The sequence below is a fragment of the Meles meles genome, chromosome 5 (assembly GCF_922984935.1).
Source record: "Meles meles chromosome 5, mMelMel3.1 paternal haplotype, whole genome shotgun sequence".
Lineage (NCBI taxonomy): Eukaryota > Metazoa > Chordata > Mammalia > Carnivora > Mustelidae > Meles > Meles meles.
In genome coordinates, this window is record NC_060070.1 from 46,512,797 (window position 1) to 46,536,504 (window position 23,708).

At 37.4% G+C, this 23,708-nt stretch overlaps 1 protein-coding gene across 3 annotated transcripts in view; it reads left to right on the forward strand.

Moving 5' to 3' along the window:
- Positions 1-23,708, forward strand: part of CEP162 (centrosomal protein 162) — a 97,766-nt gene that overhangs the window by 17,474 nt on the left and 56,584 nt on the right. For 2 of the 3 annotated variants that reach the window (XM_046006681.1, XM_046006682.1), the window contains exons 7-11: positions 7,239-7,354; positions 8,863-8,893; positions 15,260-15,373; positions 21,359-21,550; positions 22,135-22,216. In XM_046006681.1, the coding sequence (XP_045862637.1) occupies positions 7,239-7,354; positions 8,863-8,893; positions 15,260-15,373; positions 21,359-21,550; positions 22,135-22,216 (535 nt within the window). The remainder of the gene's footprint in view (positions 1-7,238; positions 7,355-8,862; positions 8,894-15,259; positions 15,374-21,358; positions 21,551-22,134; positions 22,217-23,708) is intronic. The other variant, XM_046006683.1, reaches the window with a different exon arrangement.

Sequence of the window (23,708 nt, forward strand, 5' to 3'; positions counted from 1 at the left end):
CTGTTCATGTCTTCTGCCCATTTTTTGACTCGATTATTTGTTCTTTGGCTGTTGAGTTTGAGAAGTTCTTTATAGATCTTGGATATCAGCCCTTTATCTGTAGTGTCATTTGCAAATATCTTCTCCCATTCCATGGGTTGCCTCTTTGTTTTGTTGACTGTTTCCTTTGCTGCGCAGAAGCTTTTATCTTGATGAAATCCCAAAAGTTCATTTTCCCTTTTGTTTCCCTTGCCTTTGGGGACGTGTCTTGGAAGAAGTTGCTGTGGCCGACGTCAGAGAGGTTACCGCCTATGTTCTCCTCTAGGATTTTGATGGATTCCTGTCTCACCTTGAGGTCTTTCATCCATTTAGAGTTTATCTTTGTGTATGGTGTAAGAGAATGGTAGCATTTCATTCTTCTGTATATAGCTATCCAATTTTCCCAGCACCATTTATTGATAAGAGTTTTTTCCATTGGATATTTTTTCCTGCTTTGTTGAGGATTATTTGACCATACAGTTGTGGGTCCGTATCTGGACTCTATACTCTGTTCCACTGGTCTATGTGTCTGTTTTTGTGCCAGTACCATGCTGTCTTGGTGATCACAGCTTTATAATATAGTTGGAAATCAGGCAACATGATGCCCCCAGCTTTGTTTTTCTCTTTCAACATTTCCTTGGCAATTCGGAGTCTTTTCTGGTCCCATACAAATTTTAGGATTGTTTGTTCCAGCACTTTGAAAAATGCCATTGGTATTTTGATCAGGATGGTGTTGAAAGTATAGATTGCTCTGGACAGTGTAGACATTTTAACAATGTTTATTCCAGTCCATGAGCATGGAATATTTTTCAATCTTTTTGTGCCTTCTTCAGTTTCTTTCATAAGTGTTCTGTAGTTTCTAGCATATGAATCCTTTACCTCTTTGGTTAGGTTTATTCCAAGGTATCTTATGTTTTTGGTGCTATTGTAAATGGAATCGATTCTCTAATTTATCTTTCCACAGTTACATTGTTGATGTATAGGAAAGCAACTGATTTTTGTACATTGATTTTGTATCCTGCCACATTACTGAATTTCTGTATGAGTTCTAGTAATTTGGGGGTGGAGTCTTTTGGGTTTTCCACATAAAATATCATACCATCTGTGAAAAGAGTTTGACTACTTCTTTGCGTATTTGAATACCTTTTATTTCTCTTTGTTGTCTGATTGCTGTTGCTAGGACTTCTAGTACTATGTTGAACAACGGTGGTGCGAGTGGGCATCCTTGTCATATTCCTGATCTTAAAGGAAAGGCTCTCAGCTTTTCCCCATTGAGAATATTTGCTATGGGCTTTTCATAGATGGTTTTTATGAAATTGAGGAACGTTCCCTTTATCCCTATACTCTGAAGGTTTTTTTTTTTTTTTAAAGATTTTATTTATTTATTTGACACAGAGAGATCACAAGTAGGCAGAGAGGCAGGCAGAGAGAGAGAGGAGGAAGCAGGCTCCCCGCGGAGCAGAGAGCCCAATGTGGGGCTCGATCCCAGGACCCTGAGATCATGACCTGAGCCGAAGGCAGCGGCTTAACCCACTGAGCCACCCAGGCGCCCCTACTCTGAAGGTTTTAATCGGAAAGGATGCTGTATTTTGTCAAATGCTTTTTCTGCATCAATCGAAAGGACCATATGGTTCTTGTCTCTTCTCTTATTAATGTGTTCTATCACATTGATTGATTTGCGATTGTTGAACCACCCTTGCATCTCAGGGATAAATCCCACCTGGTCGTGATGGATAATCCTTTTAATGTACTGTTGGATCCAGTAGCTAGGATCTTGCTGAGAATTTTGTCATTCATATTCACCAGGTCTGTAATATTACATACTACAGGTCTATAATTACATATTACAGGTCTGTAATTCTCCTTTTTGATGGAGTCTTTGCCTAATTTGGGGAATCAAGGTAATGCTGGCCTCATAGAATGAGTTTGGAAGTTTTCCTTCTGTTTCTATTTTTTGAAACAGCTTTAGGAAAATGGGTATTATTTCTTCTTTGAATGGTTGGTAGTATTCCCCAGGGAATCCATCAGGCCCTGGACTCTTGTTTTTTGGGGAGGTTTTTGATCACTGCTTCAATTTCCTTCCTGGTTATTGGTCTATTCAGGTCAGTTTCTTCCTGTTTCAGTCTTGGTGGTTTATAAGTTTCCAGGAAGGTATCTGTTTCTTCCAGTTTCCTTAATTTATTGGCATATAATTGCTGATAATAATTTCTAGTAATTGTTTCTATTTCCTTGGTGTTAGTTGTGATCTCTTCCCTCTCATTCATAATTTTATTAATTTAGGTGCTTTCTCTTTTCTCTGGGTAAGTCTGGTCAGTGGTTTCTCAATCTTATTAATTCTTTCAAAGAACCAGCTTGTAGTTTCATTGATTGGCTCTACTGTATTTCTGGTTTCTAATTCATTGATCTCTGCTCTAATCTTAATTATTTCTCTTCTCTTGCCTGGCTTAGGCTCTTATGTTGTTCTTTCTCCCATTCTTTAAAGTGTAAAGATAGTTTGTGTATTGGGGATTTTTCTGGGTTTTTCTTTGAGTGAGGCTTGGATGGCTACGTCTTTCCCCCTTAGGACCACCTTTGCAGTATCCCATAGGTTTTAGACCGATGTGTTTTTGTTCTCATTGGTTTCCATGAATTGTTTAAGTTCTTTGATTTCCTGGTTGACCCAAACATTCTTAAGCAGAATGGCTTTTAGTTTCCAAGTGTTTGAATTTCTTCCAATTTTTTTCTTGCGATTGAGTTCTAGTTTCAAAGCATTGTGGTCTGACAATATGCAGGGAATAATCTCAATCTTTTGGGATTGGTTGAGACCTGAATTTGTAACCCAGTATGTGGTCTGTACTGGAGAAAGCTCTATGTGCGTTTGAGAAGAATGAGTATTCTCTTGTTTTAGGGTGGTATGTTCTGTATATATCTATTAGGTCTATCTGGTCCAGTGTGTCATTCAAAGCTCTTGTTTCTTTGTTGATTTTCTGTTTAGATGACCTGTCTATTGCTGAGAGTGGAGTATTGGGGTCTCCTACTATTAATGTATTATTATCAATTTGTCTCTGTGTTGGTTAAGAGTTGGCTTAGTAGTTGGCTGCTCCCATGTTGGGGGCATAGATATTTACAATTGTTAGGTCCTCTTGTTGAAGAGACCCTTTAAGAATGATAAAGTGTCCTTCTGTTTCTCTAAGTATGGTCTTTAGCTTAAAATCTAATTTGTCTGATATGAGAATTGCTAGCCCAGCTTTCTTTTAAGGTCCGTTGGCATGAAAAATGGTTCTTCATCCCTTCACTTTCAATCTGGATGTATCTTTAGGTTCAAAATGAGTCTCTTATAGACAGCATATGGATGGGTCCTGTCTTTTTATCCAGTCTGCAACCCTGTGCTGCTTCATGGGGGTGTTTAACCCATTCACATTGAGAGTGATTATTAAAAGATAGATTTTATTTTCATCATGTTGTCTGTGAAGTCTTTGTTTCTATAGATTATAAATTTCTGTTCTATATCACTCTTGGGGTCTTTCTCCTTTTATAGAACCCCCCTTAATATTTCTTTCGGGGCCAGTTTCATGGTCACATATTCCTTCAGTTTCTGTCGGTCTTGGCAGCAGCTTGTCTCTCCATCCATTCTGAATGACAGCTTTGCTGGATGAAGTATCCTTGGCTGCATGTTATTCTCATTTAGTACCCTGAATATGTCTTGCCAGCCCTTCTGGCTTGCCAGCTCTCAGTGGACAGGTCTAACGTTATTCTGATACTCCTTCCTCTGTATGTAAGAAGTCTCTTCCCCATCGCTGCGTTTCCAGACTGTTTCCTTGGATCTAAGATTTGAGAATTGTACTATTATATCTCATGGCGTCAGTGTGTTCTCCAGTCTGATCTTGGGAGGGGTCCTCTCTGCCTCTTGGACACAAATTCTTATTTCCTTCCCAGATTAGGGAAGTTCTCAGCTACGATGTGCTCAAATATATCTTCTAGACCTTTTTCTGTATACCCTCAGGGATCCCAATAATTCTGATATTGGAACATTTCATTGAGTCACTAATCTCTCTGTTTGATCCCTTGGGTTTTAATTTGTTTTTCCCATGCCGCCTTAGTTTCCTTCTTTTCTGTCCTCTTATCCTCTAGCTCACTAATTTGTTCTTCTGCCTCATTTACCCTGGCAGTCAAGAGTATCCAGTCTAAATTGTATTTCATTCATAGCATTTTTAAGTACGGCCTGATTAGATCTCATTTTTGCCCTTAGAGATTCTATATTGTCATTAATATTTTTCTCAAGCCTAGATATCTTGGTTATATTCATATCCATTAGTTCTGTGGCAGAGGCCACAGTCTCTGATTCTTTCCTTCCTTTGTTGGGGGTTCCTCCTCTTAGTCATTCTGTTGAGGGGTGGCTGAGGGAAAGTACAGAGTCCAAATTATTGACCACAACCCAAGCAAGGTGCACCTGTTTTATGGGACCTTAGGGTTGTCAGCCTCTTGGTCTTCCAGCCTGTCTTCTGGGGGAGGGGCCTGCCACCCTGTTACTCAGGCAACCCTGTTTGGGCAGAGTTGCCCTGCATCCTGTCAGGTTGAGGGGAAATGGGCTCAGTGAAAACCGGTTTGGGGGGACTTTTGTTCTCTGGTGACTTTCCCTGACAGCTTTCAACATCTCATCCGAGAGTCAGCAGAAGTGACCATATCCAGACCTCTGTCTCAGAACAGAGAGATTGCAGTCTGCTCTTCACTGAGCTTCCCAGGCCACACTGTCTCCCTTTTGGTCTGTGCTGCTAAACACCCCAGCATTCTGGGTTGTGTACCCCACAACAGCACTCCCAGGGCCGGGCACATCTCTGTCCCTTGTGCTTCTAAAACCAAAGGCTGCCCCCGGTTTGCATGTTCACCCCCATAGCTCCAGGTTTCAGTCTGGGGGGCTGTCCTAAAATCCTTTCCCTGTTCCCACCAGTCTGCGAGTTTGTGCCTGGTTCCCAGCATGGGAGTCTCTTGCCTTCCTGGTGCAAGATCACAGAGGCTCCCCATGATCTTCCAATATCTGCCCGCAGAATCATGGCTCCCTGCTTCCTACCTCAAGACCAACCACCAGAGATCTTCTGTTTGTAGAGATCCATATATATCTTCTTATATCAGGCTGATTTCTGGGTGTGCACAATGGTCTGGTAGATACTCAACTCACTTCAGGGGACTGGTTGAAATAGGGTCCCCCACTCCTCTGCCATCCCTCCCCCCCATCCTGTACTGAACACTTCAACTCTTAATCTAGGTAGTCCTTTGAGAGAAGTATTATTATCATCCCCAATTTACAGCTGGGGAAAATGAGGCAAAGGGGGTATGTGATTTGCCAATGTTTCTATGCTAAAAGTAGTAGAACCAGGAATTAAATCCAAGCCTTCTGGCTCCTAGTCATGTTCTTAAGCACTGTGCTGTACTATTTAAACTGTTTCTTACACTGCCTCTTTGTAGTCAGTCACATAAATACTACTTCCTATTCCATTGATTTCAAGTAGTTCTCAAACCCCATGTAGTTGTCTAAGTTCATTGTCATAGCCTCCCATATTTCTTCTCTCCTTGTTCATTTATGCTTAAATAAGTCTGATCTTTGAGGTCACTTAAAAATGTAGTGATTCCCACCTAGAACATTAGAATTTTAATCATGTTATATTGATTCTAGCACCTAGAAGTATGTCTAATACAAAATAATTTCTTGATAACTGTTTTGTGAACTTATATGTCTGCTAATACTTAGAAAATCCCAAACTGTTCTTTCTCATATGGAAGAGAAACAAAGGTGAGCTTCTCAACCTCAAAATATAGATATTGATGTAGTTAACCAACTAAGCTAGTTTATTTACCTAAGGTACAATGCCCACCTTGTCTTTCTCCTGAACTCAAATGGAGATGTTTCTATAGGTAGATGTCACTGGGAATATCTCTGTTTAACTTCTATGCCCTCTCAAATTCATTTCTAGACTTTTATTATTAATTGCACTCAGGTAATCTCCTCCATTCTAAGAAAAGACAGCCAGCCATTCCAGGGCAGACTCTATAGGACCTTGTAGTCTTTGTTTTATCAGGCCATCCTGTTTCTGAATATGGTCTAATTTTTAATTATTATTATTTAATTATTTTTATTAACATATAATGTATTATTTGCCCCAGGTGTACAGGTCTGTGAATCATCAGGTTTACACATTTCACAGCACTCACCATAGCACATATCCTCCCCAATGTCCATAACCCAACCACCCTCTCTCTACCCCCAACCCCCCAGCAACCCTCAGTTTGTTTCCTGAGATTAAGAGTCTCTTACAGTTTGTCTCCCTCCTGATCCCATCTTGTTTCATTTTTTCCTTCCTTTGCCCCCAAACCCCCCACCCTTCCTCTCAAATTCCTCATATCAGAGAGATCATATGATATGAATGTTGTCTAATTTTTAAAATACAATAAAGATTATGTTTATTTATGAAATGATGGTTTCCACTCTGGAAAGGTCACAGATCTCCATCAGTCCTTTGATTTAAGGGCTATAAACAACACGTTAAAAATTGGCTTAGAGATCCTAGCCAGATGGCCCCTACGCCGCCTTCCCTGTAAGTAGTGTTATGGCATCATATTAACATGAACACACCTTTCCCTTCTGGTGTAAAGTCATTGAGATACAATTTGGGATTTAAGCTGAGAAGTGAGCAGGATTGGAAAATAGTAGAGATCATATAGAGCCAGTATTTATCTGAGGGAAGGATTAGAGATAGAGCTTTCAGGCTTACATTAGAGGTACTACAGAGACCCAAAAAATCAACTTTAAAAAAATAAGCAAATCCAAACTTTTGTTTAAGAATGTCAAGATTTCACAGAAGCACTGCCTTTTATAAGTAATTTATTTGAGACTTTGTCTTTAAAAAATAAGCATTAAACTTTGTTTTAAAGATAAAAAAAATTGGGGGACAACTCTAAAAATGTTTAGTTAGTTAATGATATAAAATTATAACTCATTTATAAGAGTTACTTCACTGTATAAGACAGTGAAGTAAACCTAAGACTTATGAATAGAATTCTCATTAAATCTTCACACAAAAAAGAAAATATTCACAAAATAAAAAAAAAAGTCCTCTAAATTTAGCTTTATGTTAATATTTCAATAAATTATTCTTATACAGACTCCTTTTAGAAATCAATCTTTTCCTGGAATATGACTTTTTTGATAGTGTGATCCTTGTATTTTTAAAAATTATTTTCTTCAGAAAATTACAGTGATGATTTTGAAGGTGAGGAGGATATTGATGCACCTTTGACGACTCAAGAAGAGACTAATACCAAAGAAAATCCCAAATCTGAAAAACAACACATACCCAAACAGGTATATGTCAATTATATATTTGACAATTTTGAAACTTCTGTCATCACCTTAGCTGACTGTACTATATGAAGAGCCCAAAATATGGAGTTCGTCATTGTCTTGCTCATTGTTGTAAAGATTTAGGTCTCTTAACACTCATTTTCTTAATTCAGGATGCCAATTTAATGTAAATCTTAATGAAATGTGGCGATTGATTTTCTAAAGGATTTTCTTGGCAGGTAACTTCTTTGAGCTTTACAAATTAAAATTTTAATTGAAATCTCAAATCTAATTTTTAAACAGGTATATTAAGCTACACTTTCCTTGGTAGATCTTGTCCTTGTGAAGTACAATAAATACCCCTCCTCATATCTAACAGTGACATTACTGTCTGAAACTTATGTGACTAAGATCATGAATTAAATTATTCCGTTCCTATTCAGTTGCTGTTCTCCAATTCTTTTTTCTCAGTTCTTACAAAGACTGGCTAAGTGTGTTCCTACATATTGCCTGCCATATAGAACTTACCCTTGAAACTACCTAATAGTAATTAACTAGTAGGATAATTACTGTTTGCTCAATTGGTCTTGATCTGTACAAGTAAGGTCTCTTTTGGAACTGCACATTAGGACTAGATGTTTTAAACATGTGTGAAACCATAGGTGTCTAAATAGAAGTAAGAAATGTTACCCAGGTATTAATAAGTACTTATTTTTAAAGATACCAGATGTTTTGTCACCAGGTGTCTCTACATCACTCAGTTTGGAGGGGAAAATAAGAAAACCTTTAGAAATACATGAAGATTAATGTGATCTGCTGGTTAGTCTTAGAAACTTAATGGGACTTACACTTGGAATATGGCAGTTTAAATGTTTTATGAAAAATAGGTCACAGTGGTTTGATATATCAAGAAAATATAAACTGCATAAAAATGTGTCAGTGTAAATGTACACATCACCTATCCAAGTGAAGAACATTGGTGACACTAATTGTAAAACTTACTCTAAGGGAACTTACAGATTTTTTTAGGGAATATATAATTTTGACACATTTCAACTATCTTGCAGTTTGGTGGCCTGCCTCTTTGAAAATTTTATTTCTTAAAATGGCTGTGAAACAGAGTACAAGTTCTATTTGATCATTAATTTTGAAAAATAAAAGAAAAATAATCGATGTTACAATAGCAAGAATCTTATGTAAAGTATCCATGTTATCCTGGAGTTCAAAAAATAGAATTTCTGAGCAAGGTGGATGAGCAAATGCCATCTAGATACTTTAAAGAAAGCTTTTAAAGGCCTAAATGGATTGGTAATTGCTATAGTTCTGAAGAAACTTCTAGAAGTTCTCTCACAGCTATGTTCTCAGTCTTACAGAATTATTAGTGAATGAGAGTGACAAAAGAAACGTAGGAAGCACGTTTCTTGACTTTTTCATAATGGTGTAAAACACTGGTTTTTGGGTTTTACTTTATTTTGTTGTGGGCATTTTATATAATTTTGGTTTCAAATCATATTATTATTTTAATTTAGGAAGAAGAGAAAACTGGCATGCTGGCTAATGGTAAGTATTAGATGGACAAATTATATCTAAATAATTCTGAAAAAGTTAACTATCTTCCTTTGTTTTTAAATATCTCTAATGAATTAAAATCCACCGACTTTTCTCAGCAGTGTATACCTTATGCTTGTCTTGAATTCAGTTCCTGTCATATGTAAGAATATTTGCTTTTTAAAAGACTAGGATTAGATAACATTATGGTAAATTCTATCAAACATTCAAAGATGAATTCATAACAATCCTTCTTAAAATCTTCCAAAAAACAAAAGAGGGAATTCTTCAACCTCATTCTATGAGGCCAGCATTAACCCTGATACCAAAACCAGACAAAGATCCTCAAGAAAAGAAAACCACGAGAAAGCAAGTGATCTCATTTATAATAACATGAAGAAGAATAAAATATTTAGGAATAAATTAAGGAAGTAAAAGAGATATACACTTAAAACTATAAAATATTGATAAAAGAAATTAAACACACAAATAAGTGAGAAGATAGTCTGTACTGATTGGTTGGAAGAATTAATGTTAAAATGTCTGTACTACCTAAAGTGATCTACAGATTTATTGCAATCCATATCAGATTCAAAAGGAATTTTTCACAGAAGTAGAGAAAACAATCCTAAAGTTCATAGAGAACCACGAAAGACCCTAAATAGGATTGTTTTTTTCCAAAACAATCTTGGAAAGAAAGAACAAAGCTGGAGGCATTCCACTTCCTGATTTCAAATGTATTACAAAGCTACAGTAATCAAAATAGTTTGGTATTGGCATTTAAAAAATACTCATGGATCAGTGGAGAGTCCAGAAATAAACCTATGCTCATATGCCCAGTTAATTCTTGATAATGGCACAGAGAACACACAGGAAAGGAATAGTTTCTTCAATAACTCATGTTTGGAAAACTGGATAGCCACATGCAAAAGATGGAACTGGACCCCTATCTAACTAACCCCCCACACAAAATTGAACGCAAAATGGATTAAACACTTGTACATAAGACCTAAAACCATACAACTTGTAGAAGACCTCTGGGGTTAGCTCTTTTACACTGGTCTTGGTGGCAGTTTTTTAGATTTCACGCCAAAAGGACAACAAAAGCCAAAATAAACAAGTGGGATTGTATCAAACTAAAAAGCTTCTGCACAGCATGGGATACTGTGAGCAAAATGAAAAAGCATTCTGGGGACTGAGAGAACATATTTGTAAACTACATACCCAATACAGGATTGATATCCAAAACATACAAGGAACTCATATAACTTACTAGCCAAAAATGACCAATAGGCACATAAAAAAACACTTAACTTCAGTAATCATCAGGGAAATGCCATTAAAAAGCACAGTGAGATAACACCTCACACCTGCCAAGGTAGCTGTTATCAAAATGATAAGATGCTGGTAAGAGTGTGGAGTCAAGGGAACTCTTGTTTTGCTGTTGGTGAAAATACAAACTGGTATAGCCACAATGGGAAACAGTATGAAGGCTCCTCAAGAAATTAAGAGTAGAACTGTTACATAATCCAATAATGCCATTTCTGAATATATATATATCCAAGGAAAATGAAGTCATTATCTCAGAGAGATGTCTGTATTCCCATTTTCATTACAGTATTATTCGTAATAGCTAACGTATGGAAACAACCTAAATGTCTGTCAATGGATGAATGGAAATATGACATGTATATACTAACGGAAAATTATTCAGCCTTAAAGGAAATCTTGCTATTTGCAACAACATACATGAATTCAGCTAAGTGAAATAGCAAGACAGAGAAAGTTGAATATTGCATGGTATCACTTATAGGTGGGATCTAAAAACAAAAGTTGAACTCAGAAACAGAGTAGAATGATGGTTGCCAGGGACTGAGGGGTGGGGAAAATCAGGAGAGGTTAATAAGTCCAGACTTTCAGTTACAAGATAAAGTCTGAGAATCTATATAACATGGTGAGTACAGTTGTAACTATTATATAATTGATACTTGCTAAGAGAGTAGAACTCAAGAGTTTCCAGAAAAAAAAAAAAAGTGAGGTTATACATGCATTAATTAATTCAGTTATAGGAATCCACAGTGTATACATAAATTGTCATGTCCACATTAAATATATTAAAATTTTTGTCAATTATACCTCAATAAAGCTAACAAAAAAAAAGGACAGTTAATTGACAGTAGAAAGTATAATTTACGGAGTGAAAGAATTTTACTGTGGAAATTAGAAAACATTGATGAAGAAGATACAGACAAATGGGAAGACATCCTGTGCTTGTGAACTGGAAGAATTAATACTGTTAAAATGTCCATATTACCTAAAGTGATCTACAAGTCTACTAAGGTAATCCCTATCAAAATCCTAGTGGCATTCCATTTTAAAATTTATAGGGAACCACAAAAGACTCCAAATAGCCAAAGCAAGCATGAGAAAGAACAATGCTTAGAGGTATCACCTTCCCTCATTTGAAAATATATTACAAAGTTGTAGTAATCAGAACAGTATGTTATTGGCATAAAAACATTGAGACTATTGAATAGAGAGCCTAGAAATAAATATACACATCTGTTGGTCAACTGATCTTCAACAAGGGGGCCAAGAATATACAATGAAGAAAGGATGGTCTCCGTAATATAGGCATACTTTGTTTTATTGTATATTGCTTTATCATGCTTCACAGATAACTGGGTTTTTTACAAACTGAAAGTTGGTGGCAGCCCTGCATCAAGCCAGCCTATCAGTGCCATTTTTCCAACAGCATTTGCTCACTTCATGTCTCTTTTTTACATTTTGGTTAACTCATGGGATTTTTCAGACTTTTTCATTATGTGTTATAGTGATCTGTGATTAGTGATCTCTGATGTTACTCTTGTAAGTGTTGTGTTCTGCCTGCTCCACTGACTGGCGGTTACCCCATCTCTCTCCTTCTCCTCAGGCCTCCGTTACCCAAGACACAACAATACTGAAATTAGGCCAGTTAAGAACCTAATAGTGATTCTAAGTGTTTGAGTAAAAGGAAGAGTCACATGTCTCTCGGTTTAAATCAGAAGTTAGAAATGATGAAGCTTAGTGAGGAAGGCATGTTGAAAATCAAGATAGGCCATGATACACTTGATCATCCGAGAGTTCTCATAGAGAAGTATGATGAGATTGATGTTGTTTTCATGCTTGTGTTTCATAATACAACATCCATTCTGCAGCCCATGGATCAGAGTAATTTTGAGTTTCAAGTCTTATTTAAGAAATTTATTTCATTGTGCTAGATAATGGTTCCTCTGATTGATATGGGTTAAGTAAATTGAAACCTTCTGGAAAGGATTCACCATTCTGGATGTCATTAAGAACATTCATGATTTACAGGAAGACGTTAAAATATCAGCATGAACAGGAGTTTGGAAGAAGTTGATTCCAGCCCTCATGAATGACTTGGAGGGGTTCAAGATTTTAGTGGGGGAAGTAATGCAGGTGTGATAGAAATAGCAAGAGAAAACTAAAATTAGAAATGGGGTCTGAAGATGGGACTGAATTGCTGCAACCTTATGGTTAAACTTGAAATGATGAGTCTCTTACGGATGAGCAAGGAAAATGGTTTCTTGAAATGGAATCTCCTCCTGGTGAAGATTCCATGAAGCCTGTTGAAATGACAACTGAGGATCTAGAATATTCTATATGCTTAGTTGATAAAGGAAGCAGCAAGATTTGAGAGGAGCAACTCCAATTTTGAAAGAAATTCTGTGGGTAAAATGCTATCAAGCAGCACTGTATGCTACAGATAAGTCATTTGTGAAAGGAAGAGCCAATTGATGTAAGAAGCTTCACTGTCCTACTCTAAGAAAGTGTTACAGCCACTCCCACATTCAGCAACCAGCTCTTTGATCGGTCAGTATCTGTCAACATTGAGGAAAGACTCCAACAGCAAAAAGATTACAACCTGCTGGGGTGCCTGGGTGGCTCAGTGGGTTAAAGCCTCTGCCTTCAGCTCAGGTCATGATCTCAGGGTCCTGGGATCGAGCCCCGCATCGGGCTCTCTGCTCAGCAGGGAGCCTGCTTCCCTTCCTCTCTCTCTGGCTGCCTCTCTGCCTATCTGTGATCTCTGTCTGTCAAATAAATAAAATTAAAAAAAAAAAACTTTAAAAAGATTACAACTTGCTGAGAACTCAGGTGGTAGTTGGTATTTTTTAGCAATAAAGTATTTTTAAACTGATGTATGGACACCATTATAGGTGTAATGCTATTGCACACCTAATAGACAACACTTTAGTGTAAGTATAGCTTTGAGAAACCAAAAAAGAATAATCTGACTGGATTTATTGCAATATTTGCTTTATTTCAGTGATCTGGAATTAAATGTGCAGAATCTCTGAGTTATGCCTGTATATGGTATTAAAAAATGAGACACATGAAGAAGAATGAAGTTAGACCTTATCTTACCCCACATACAAACCCAGGATGGACCAAAGACTTAAATATAAAACCTGAAGCTATAAAATAACTAGAAGAAAACATAGGAAAAAAGCCTCTTGGCATTGCACTAGGGAATAATTTTTTAAATATGACCCCAAAACATAAGCAACAAAAGCAAAAATAGACAAATGGAATTGCATCAAACTAAAATGCTGTCTAGCAAAGGAAACAATGAAAAGGGTGAAAGGGCAACCTATAGATGGGAGAAAATATTTGTAAACTGTACTTCTGATAAGGAATTGATATCCAAAATATATAAAGAACTCATGCAACTCAATAACAAAGACAAGATAACCTAATTAAAACTGAGCATAAGACCTAAATAGACACTTTTCAAAAGAAGACATACTAATGGCCAACAAACACATGTAAAGATGCTTTACTTCACTAATCAGGAAAATGCAAATCAAATGAGATATCCCCCTCCTACCTGTCAGATTGGCTTTTTATCAAAAAGTAAAAAAAAAAAAAAAAAAAAAACAAAAACAAAAAAAAAACATGTTGGTGAGGACATAGAAAGAAGGAAACTTTTGTACACTGTTAATGGAATGTAAAATGGGTGCAGCCACTATGGAAAACCATACGGAGGTTTCTGAAAATAATTTAAAATGGAACTACCTTATGATTTAGTAATCCCACTTCTAGGTATATATTTCAAAGAGATATCTGTACTCCTGTGTTGACTGAAGCATTATTTACAATAGCCAAGATATGTATACAACCTAAATGCCATTGACAGATGAATGATAAAGAAAATGTAGTACATATAATATTACACTGTGGAGGACATCATGCTAAGTGAATTAAGCCAGATGCAGAAAGACAGATATGGCTTTGTTCTGTGGAAGGGAAGTATATGCAAATCAAACTTCAAAGGCCAGAGGAGTCCTAAGGCTGAAGGAAAAGGCCAACAAGTCCAGCTTGACAATGAATAGATTATTAAGGGAACTTACAGGCAGAAGCATGTTTTGTGCACTATAAGATGTACAGATCTCTGTAACCCCACCTCTCTTCAGACGTCTGTATAGCCCTAGAGGCTGGGAGTACTGCTGAGGGACCACAGAAGGGGAGAATGTTTAAGAATATGTGTGGGTCATAGTCCTGTCTCTGGGGCAGATCGAGGATGCTATGCCCCAAGAGTGTACTTAAGGATGTGGTTAAGGAAAAGGAAAGAATGTTGTTTGGCTGCCATGCTCAAGAAGGTTTCAGGTCATAGAACACTTAATGGCAGGAGTTGTGTCCAAGATAGTATTAATCTTGTTCACCCATGCATGATCTCACTTATATGTGGTATCTAAAAATGTTAACCTTGTAGAAACAAGAGAGTAGAATGATGGTTACCAGGGACTAGGGGAGGGGGATTTGGGGAGATGTTAGTTAAGGAGTACAAAGTTTCAGTTATACAAGATAATTTAGTTCTCATAGCTAATGGACAACAATGTGGTTATAGTTAACAATATTATATAGTTGACATTTGGTAAGAGGGGAAATGTGTGTTCTCACCACACACATACACAAAAGGCACCTAACTAAAAGGTAGGGTAATGGATATGTTAATTAGCTTGATTGTAGTCAGTATTTCACACTGTGTACACATATGAAAACATCAAATTGTATACCTTAAATATATACAGTTTTTAATTGTCAACTATACCTCAGTAAAGTTGGGGGAAGAATATTTCTTTTTTGTTACTTTTCACAGGCCCTTTGCATTCCACATTGACATGTACATTCATTTGACCTGTATATCAGCATAGTTCTGCATGTTAATGTAATCATGGTTATTACATATATGTGATTATATGCTCCTTATATTGTTGTTTTTATATAGCTTGTATTTGATTAAAGTATTAAATTGAAGGAACCATATAAATTTCTCCTTTTCCTCTAATTTTTTTTTTTTTAATATCGTTCTAGTGGTGCTGCTTGATTCCTTAGACTCTGTTGCAGACGTCAACCTTGATGAACAAGATCCAGCAGCTAAGCCGGAGGCCCTGCCAGAAATGGCTGATAATGAAATGACAGGAACAGGTAAAGGTGGAAAACTGGCTATTCTCTAAGTATGTAACAATTTAAGACTAGTTGACTTTATTTCTAGAGAAATACCTATAATATATAATAATACATAACTACTGTATCAACATTAAAAAAAATTTTGGTGGGGGGCTGCTGAGGGAGACAGAGAGAGAGAATCTTAAGCAGCCTCTGTACCCAGTGCAGAGCTCAGTGCGAGGCTCCATCTCAGGACCCTGAGATCATGACTTAAGCTGAAATCAAGAGTCAGATGCTTAACCAACTGAGCCATCCAGGCAGCCCAACAATAAAATTTTAATCCCACATTTTTTACTGTTATTAACAATTTAAATAATCTGAACTTGCCTTGGTGACACTAAATGCTAGTAGGTCAAGTAAAATGTATTTTTAATAAAGACTTGTTAATGAATGAAAAATGCTACAAAGTGTAGCACTATAGGTGAATATTAATTAATTTTCTCTGCCCCTCCAGAGTATTCGGTTTAATTTGGAACATGTAGGAGAAATGAGATTTCAGACTGACTTTGGTTTTCCATGGTTCCCTCTATGTAGGAGAAAGCGAAATCACATTCCCAAATTCCAAAATGCCTTGAACCGTCTAGACTTTTCAAAAGGTTATAAAGATGTTTAAGATAACGCTTTTTCAGTCTGTTAAAGCAGTGGAATCCTTACCTCCAAATGAAATCTCATTTAGTACTCTCTGTGTATATAAATATGGTATTTTATCAGTATAAATATAAACATTTACATTTATTACATTTACTTGTAAAGCTGGTTAGAACCATAATGGTCTTTGAAACTTTTAAAATCAGAAGTTTTAGACATTTGTTATATTCTTGTATCATCATCAGACTTCTGATATGTTTGTGTATTTTATTTTTGCTGTATAATATTAAAATGATCTTGCTTTACTACATAAATAGTTGCAACTGCGAACTTTTTAACCAGCTTGTTTTGCAGGTCTCAACTGGCCAGTGTGGTCAATTAAACCACTCCAGACACTTGGAACAAAAGAGCAGCAGAAATGATGAATCACTAACCAACTCTAAACATCTGCTTGCATTTTATTTTTATTTTATTTTTTATTTCTTTTTATTGAAGTATAATATACCCACAGAAAGTTCATGTATCACAGTAGTGCAACCTGATGCATTTTCATATACTGAACACACATATAACCAGCAACCAGATCAAAAAACAAAGCATGTCCAAAACCACAAAGTCCACTCAAGATCTTGTTTCTAGTCACTGCTGTTCCAAAAATCACCACTGTCTTGTTTCATCCACTTGGATTTAAAAATGTAACTATGAAAGTAAAAAAATTACAACAGAATTTTCCCATCAAGTCATGTTATTCATTTACTTGTTATTACCCAGTTGAATGTTTGCCGTGATGAAAGCATGTGCTGGGCACATGTTCTTCAGTCTTACTGCTGTTCAAGTACATGTCACGGGTGTGCTATGATAGTCACCCTACGTCACAGTTTCCAGTCAGCCAACACGAATTCTTGTAAAAGACCAATATAGAGTTGCAGCTTTTCTAATCAGTGATATGTTTATAGGAAATTCATATACATACAGGATAGTCAGAGAAGCTGTGTTCAAAGATGTGCGTGAAAACAAAGCAGGAGGCAGAAGTTACCACTCTGATGGTTTTCAAAATATTTTAGTTACCTAAATGACACAGTTGAGTTGCAGATTAATTTCTATTTTTATGTTTTAAAGCATGATTTATTTATTTATTTATTTTAAAAAGATTTTATTTATTTATTTGACAGATAGAGATCACAAGTAGGCAGAGAGAGAGAGAGAGGAGGAAGCAGGCTCCCTGCTGAGCAGAGAGCCTGATGTGGGGCTCGATCCCAGGACCCTGGGATCATGACCGGAGCTGAAGGCAGAGGCTTTAACCCACTGAGCCACCCAGGCGCCCCTTAAAGCATGATTTATAATGAAATTTCATTCAAACATCTGTAGAACCCATGATTTTCTCTGAGAAACTATGATTTTAACCATTGCCGTAGGTTATAAGAAAAAAATGTATTGCTGAATGAAAAAACTTTTATCGAGATGATTCGAGCAGTTATATAAAGCTGTAGTTTTTCTGGCCTTATTTTTTTCCCCCTTCTTCCGCCACCCTTTTTTAAAATTAACATATAATGTATTATTTGCCCCAGGGGTACAGGTCTATGAATCATCAGTCTTACACAATTCACAGCACTCACCATAGCACACACCCTCCCCAGTGTCCATAACCCAGCCACCCTATCCCTCCCCCCCAACTCCCAGCAACCCTCAGTTTATTTCCTGAGATTAAGAGTCTCTTATGGTTTGTCTCCCTCCCTGGTCCTTCTTGTTTCATTTTTCTCCCTCCCTACCCCCGACAACCCCTTGCCCTGTCTCTCAAATTCCTCATATCAGAGAGATTGTATGATAATTGTCTTGCTCTGATTGATTTATTTCATGTAGCATAATATCCTCTAGTTCCATCCACGTCATTGCAAATGGCAGGATTTCAGTTTTTTGATGGCTGCATAGTATTCCTCTGTGTGTGTGTGTGTGTGTATGTGTGTGTGTATACACACATATATATGTACGCACACACACGCCCACACACATACATACATACCACATCTTCTTTATCCATTCTTCTGTTGATAGACATCTAGATTCTTTCCATAGTTTGGCTATTGTGGACATTGCTGCTATAAACAGTTGGGTGCACGTGCCCCTTTGGATCACTACATTTGTATCTTTAGGTAAATACCCAGTAGTGGGATTGCTGGGTCATAGCATAGCTTTATTTTCAATTTTCTGAGGAACCTCCATACTGTTTTCCAGAGTGGCTGCACCAGCTTACATTCCTACCAGCAGTATAGGAGGGTTCCTTCTGACCTTATTTCTTTTTGTTTTTTTTTTAAGATTTTATTTATGTATTTGACAGACAGAGATCACAAGGAGGCAGAGAGGCAGGCAGAGAGAGAGGAGGAAGCAGGCTCTGCTGAGCAGAGAGCCCGATGCGGGGCTCGATCCCAGGATCCTGGGATCATGACCTGAGCCGAAGGCAGAAGCTTTAACCCACTGAGTCACCCAGGCGTCCCCTGACCTTATTTCTTAAATGCTCTTGACTCTGAAATAATCTGATTGTTATTACTGGAAGATAGTAAGTGTGATCTGATTGTCATATATAGCTTTGGACTCATAGTCCCAGCTTTGCCAGTTATCAGCTATTTGACACTGGACAATTAATGCCTCTAAGCCTGTTTCCTCATCTTTTAAATGAGGCCTTGTGTCAGTCAACTCCGATAATGTATAATGCCTAGTATATTGTTAATACTCAATAAGCAGTATTTCACTATTATTTATAGCAATCCTCTGTTAATGGTAGAAAATATAATAAAAAACTTGAAGGCATACACTACAAATATTTATTGGCTGTGGGGTATTGAGTTTACCTGCTATTTGAAACATACACTTGGTAGTCTTCAAATCAGCATGTGATTTAAGAACTGAAAAATCAGATGGTTGTTTTGCGGTGGTTTTTTTTTTTTAATTTTTATTTATTTATTTTTTCAGCGTAACAGTATTTATTGTTTTTGCACACCCATTGTTCCATGCAATACGTGCCCTCCCTATTACCCACCACCTGGTTCCCCCAACGTCCCACGCTCTGCCTCTTCAAAATTCTCAGGTTGTTTTTCAGAGTCCATAGTCTCTCATGGTTCACCTCCCCTTCCAATTTCCCTCAACTTCCTTCTCCTCTCCATCTCCCAATGTCCTCCATGTCATTTGTTATGCTCCACAAATAAGTGAAACTATATGATACTTGATTCTCTCTGCTTGACTTATTTCACTCAGCATAATCTCTTCCAGTCCTGTCCATGTTGCTACAAAAGTTGGGTATTCATCCTTTCTGATGAAGGCATAATACTCCATCGTGTATATGGACCACATCTTCCTTATCCATTCATCCGTTGAAGGGCATCTTGGTTCTTTCCACAGTTTGGCGACCGTGGCCATTGCTGCTATAAACATTGGGGTACAGATGGCTCATCTTTTCACTACATCTGTATCTTTGGGGTAAATACCCAGTAGTGCAATTGCAGGGTCATAGGGAAGCTCTATTTTTAATTTCTTGAGGAATCTCCACACTGTTCTCCAAAGTGGCTGCACCAACTTGCATTCCCACCAACAGCGTAAGAGGGTTCCCCTTTCCCGACATCCTCTCCAACACATGTTGTTTCCTGTCTTGCTAATTTTGGCCATTCTAACTGGTGTAAGGTGGTATCTCAGTGTGGTTTTAATTTGAATCTCCCTGATGGCTAGTGATGATGAACATTTTTTCATGTGTCTGATAGCCATTTGCATGTCTTCATTGGAAAAGTGTCTGTTCATACCTTCTGCCCATTTTTTGTGTTTTTTTTTTAATATATAATGTTTCTTTAAGTATTAAGCAATCTTGATTTAGGTGATATATTGTCAAAGATCATCTTTTTAAAAAGATATCCCTTTTGAAATTCTTGGTGCGTTATCATCTTAGAAGGTATGGTGACTGAACAAACGAGGGCCAGATCCAGACTTTTGCTTATTTTCATTCTCCTCTGGGCAAGTACCATTTTGTGCTATGGCTGTATGAGTGGTTCATTCACAGGGGGACAGTATTGCTTCAAAACCATATCCTTGCCTCTATAGTGTAGGATTTGACACTTCTGGACACCCTAAAGTAGAAAAATTAGGGAGCTTTGGACTTGTACTAATATATTAAATAACTACATAGAATCCTCTCTTTGTCATGTAAAAGGCAGAAAAGTCAGCCATTTACTGATGAGGCTATATCTACTATTTTATTCTTAAGCATTAATTAATTAATCCTGGGTATTAACAGAAAAGGAGACTACTTATTTCTCTGTTTTGTTACTCTTCTATGACTCTTATCTTTTTCTCTAATTTTGAAAATTCCAGTGTTCGTAATGAAAGGTACAAAATGAGTAAGAAAAATACCTATAAAATTTTAAATCATTACTGTCCTTAGAGTCTTCAAATTATTTTTTCCAGAGTTTATTTATTAGTTGGTGGGAGGAGGAGAAGAAGGTTATTAGGGAAGGAAGAATGAACCATGACATCCGGTATTCTATTTTAGATGACTAGGTGAACAGTAATGCTAAAATACTTATAGTAGAACAAGTTTTATTGGGGAGTATAATTAATTCAGCTGGGGACATGTTAGATTTGATTTACTTATAGAATAGTATAGATGTCCATTAGAAAGGTTAATATTCAGAGAAGAGGTAAGGACAAAGACATAGATTTGGGTGTCACAATCATATGGGTAATAGTTGAGCTAAGGGTCTTGATGAAATCAGCGAGCTCAAAAATAAATAAATAAATAGTTTAAAAAAGAAGAGTGAAGATGGAGATGAGCCACAGGGTTGGAGAGAATTAAAACGACTAGATTTGACTATTAGAAATTTGCTTTTGATTATAGTCGCATTCACAGGATACTGGAACACATACTGGATCACAGAATTAGAGGAGTGAATTTCACTCGAAGGAATGCAGACTACAGGATACTTGGTGGCACTGGGAAGCAGAGACAGAAGGCAAGAGTGAGAGAGAGTGGTAGTGGTAAGGGAGACAGAATCCTTGAAAGATTTTGTTAACTTAGGAAATTTGGGGATAGTTCTATCCAGTGTAATGGGCTTGGTTATGGGTGGTAGGAAGAGAAGGCAATAGCTAGTGGAGTCAGAGTTTATTTACTGTTCCTATGTCAGGACACATCTCAACTTGCTAGAGTTATTGAGCCTGCCCTGATTTTGTGCTGTTAAGCTATAGCTGCATATTAGCAAGGTTCATACCTAACTGTGTAATGTTGCTGTTGTCCCACCAGCCTCATTCTCCATTCCAGACACATTAAGGGATGATATTGGTGTTTTATATCTTTCATGTATTTGTATGATTATCCGGAGATGACATTTATTCCAACAGGTGTTTCTTACGGACAAAGCAATAGTGACATTGAAGCTCTCCATCAGGCTTATTGTCATGTAGCCCATTCTTTGGGAGATGCAGACGAGCAAAGAACTGAGAGTAATGCCATGGAAAATATCAAAAGCTCAGTGAAAGATTATCCTCAAGAAAATGAAGAGTACTCTAAAAACATCTCTACTACAGAATCTGGTAAAAGTTCATTTGAGACCCTCTCCGAACAGTCTCTAGTGCGGTATAATTTCAGTGCGGTTTGCTGTAGGGACTGTCTCTCAGTCTCTGAATTTAACTTAAAGGGTTTGTTAAAATGGAATTTGGCAATCAGTGGTTTCACTATAAAGTTAGAGCTGAATATCAGATAAAATTTCAGTTCCTCCTTCAGTGTGCTTTGGCCAAATTCGGAAATCACCTAAGTGTTTTCACATGTACTTTATGCTTTTCCTCGTGCATATACTAAAGTTATTTTTTAAGTAGAGAACAGTATTTTGGAATCAGCTAAAATATATTTAACAAATGTGTGTGCATGTATGGACACAGCTATACACATATTTTTGATACTGATATAGTTAGATACATTAATAGATATAGATATATTTCAAAATATAAATCAAAGGAGATTTTCTTGGTACAGGTAAGTTTATAGTGGGAAACTGGGTTTCTTGTATATGCCATTTTGTTAACTCTGTCAAAAAAATGTAATCTTAGTGGCATTAGACATTAAATTAGGCAAGTCACATGATTTTTTGGGTTGCTCTTTTAACTTTTTTTCCTCTTAGATCTGCCCACGGTAGAGGAGCTGATGAAACCTATCCGAATAGATTCTTTTGGTGGCAGTGGTTTTGATTTACAACCTGTCAGGTATGAGGTTTTCTGGAATGGATTGTGCCATTCCATTGTTTGTTTATTGTTTTGTTAACTGGAGACTTTTTAGAGTCATTTCTTCTACATATTCCTTCCTAGTGAATGATTAATAAATAAGTAGCTTATATGAGTCTACCTGTGAGTCAGTGCTCTCTTCTTCTTAGTAGTTCTTAGTTTACAAAATTCTTCCGGTGCTAAAATTTTCAAAATGTATTTTAAATAGATGTGACTAAAAAAAAAAAAAAAAAATGCCATTTTTTTTTTAAGTAGTCTGAAAATTAAAATCCTTTCAGCTTTAAATAGCTCAGGGCCTCAGGGCAGTTGATTTGACCAGTGAGAGAGACCATGAATTTTATTCTGTATGCATCCTAGATTTGCTTCTTTATAAACCACTGAGTTTTGTACTTGGTCACTGACCAACCATTGTATTACAGGGTAAGTGTTTTGGCCACCAGAGCAGCAGGCTTCAGTACATTTTAATGGAAACTCGTGGGACCTCACTGTCATTCTGCAGCACACAGAGTAGCACATCACAGTAACTTTGGATTTGTGTCACAGCCATCATTTCACGTGATCCTTATAACAAACTGGTCAGGCCTCTTTATCTGCACCATTCAAGTGATGGAACGGGTGAACGAGTTTAGTGGTGGAGCTGTCCCAGGAACCAGATGATGGCGGTGGAGGCGGCAGTGGTGATAGTAGCTAACGTTTCTTCCACACGGGGGTTACCGGGGGTTAGAGTTCTGTGCAGGTTTCATTTAATCTTACAGCAACTCTAAGAGCTGTATTTTATTATGATCTCCATTTCGTAGATAAGAAAACTGAAGCTTAATGAAGTCAAATAGGGGCGCCTGGGTGGCTCAGTCAGTTAAGGGTCCAACTCTTGATTTTGGCTCAGGTCATGATCTTAGGGTGGTGAGATGGAGCCTGGCATTGGACTCCAAGCTGGGCATAAAGTCTGTTTGAGATACCCTCTCCCGCTCTCTCTGCTGCTCCCCCTATCCCGCCAAAAATAAGAAATGAGAGAAATTGCTCAAGATCCTATGATTCTAGCCAGGAAACACAGGAAATCCGTGTGCTTAACCACTTACACTGTCAGATCTTTGATTGCCATGAAATATTTCTTTTTTTTTTTTATTTATTTGACAGAGAGAAACCACAACTAGGCAGAGAGGCAGGCAGAGAGAGAGAGAAGGAAGCAGGCTCCCCGCGGAGCAGAGAGCCCAATGTGGGGCTCGATCCCAGGACCCTGGGATCATGACCTGAGCCGAAGGTGGACACTTTAACCCACTGAGCCACCCAGGCGCCCCGCCATGAAATATTTCTGTGAGAAGCTTGTTACTCCTTCATGTGTTCATGTGTTCATTTGTGTTTTCAGCAGACACAGTGTGAGTCCCTCCTACTACATCCTCACCTTGTAAATCCACTTGTGCTTTCTCATCCTGTTTCTATGTTTGTATGGAGACAACGAGGCAGTGAAGCTTAGGCT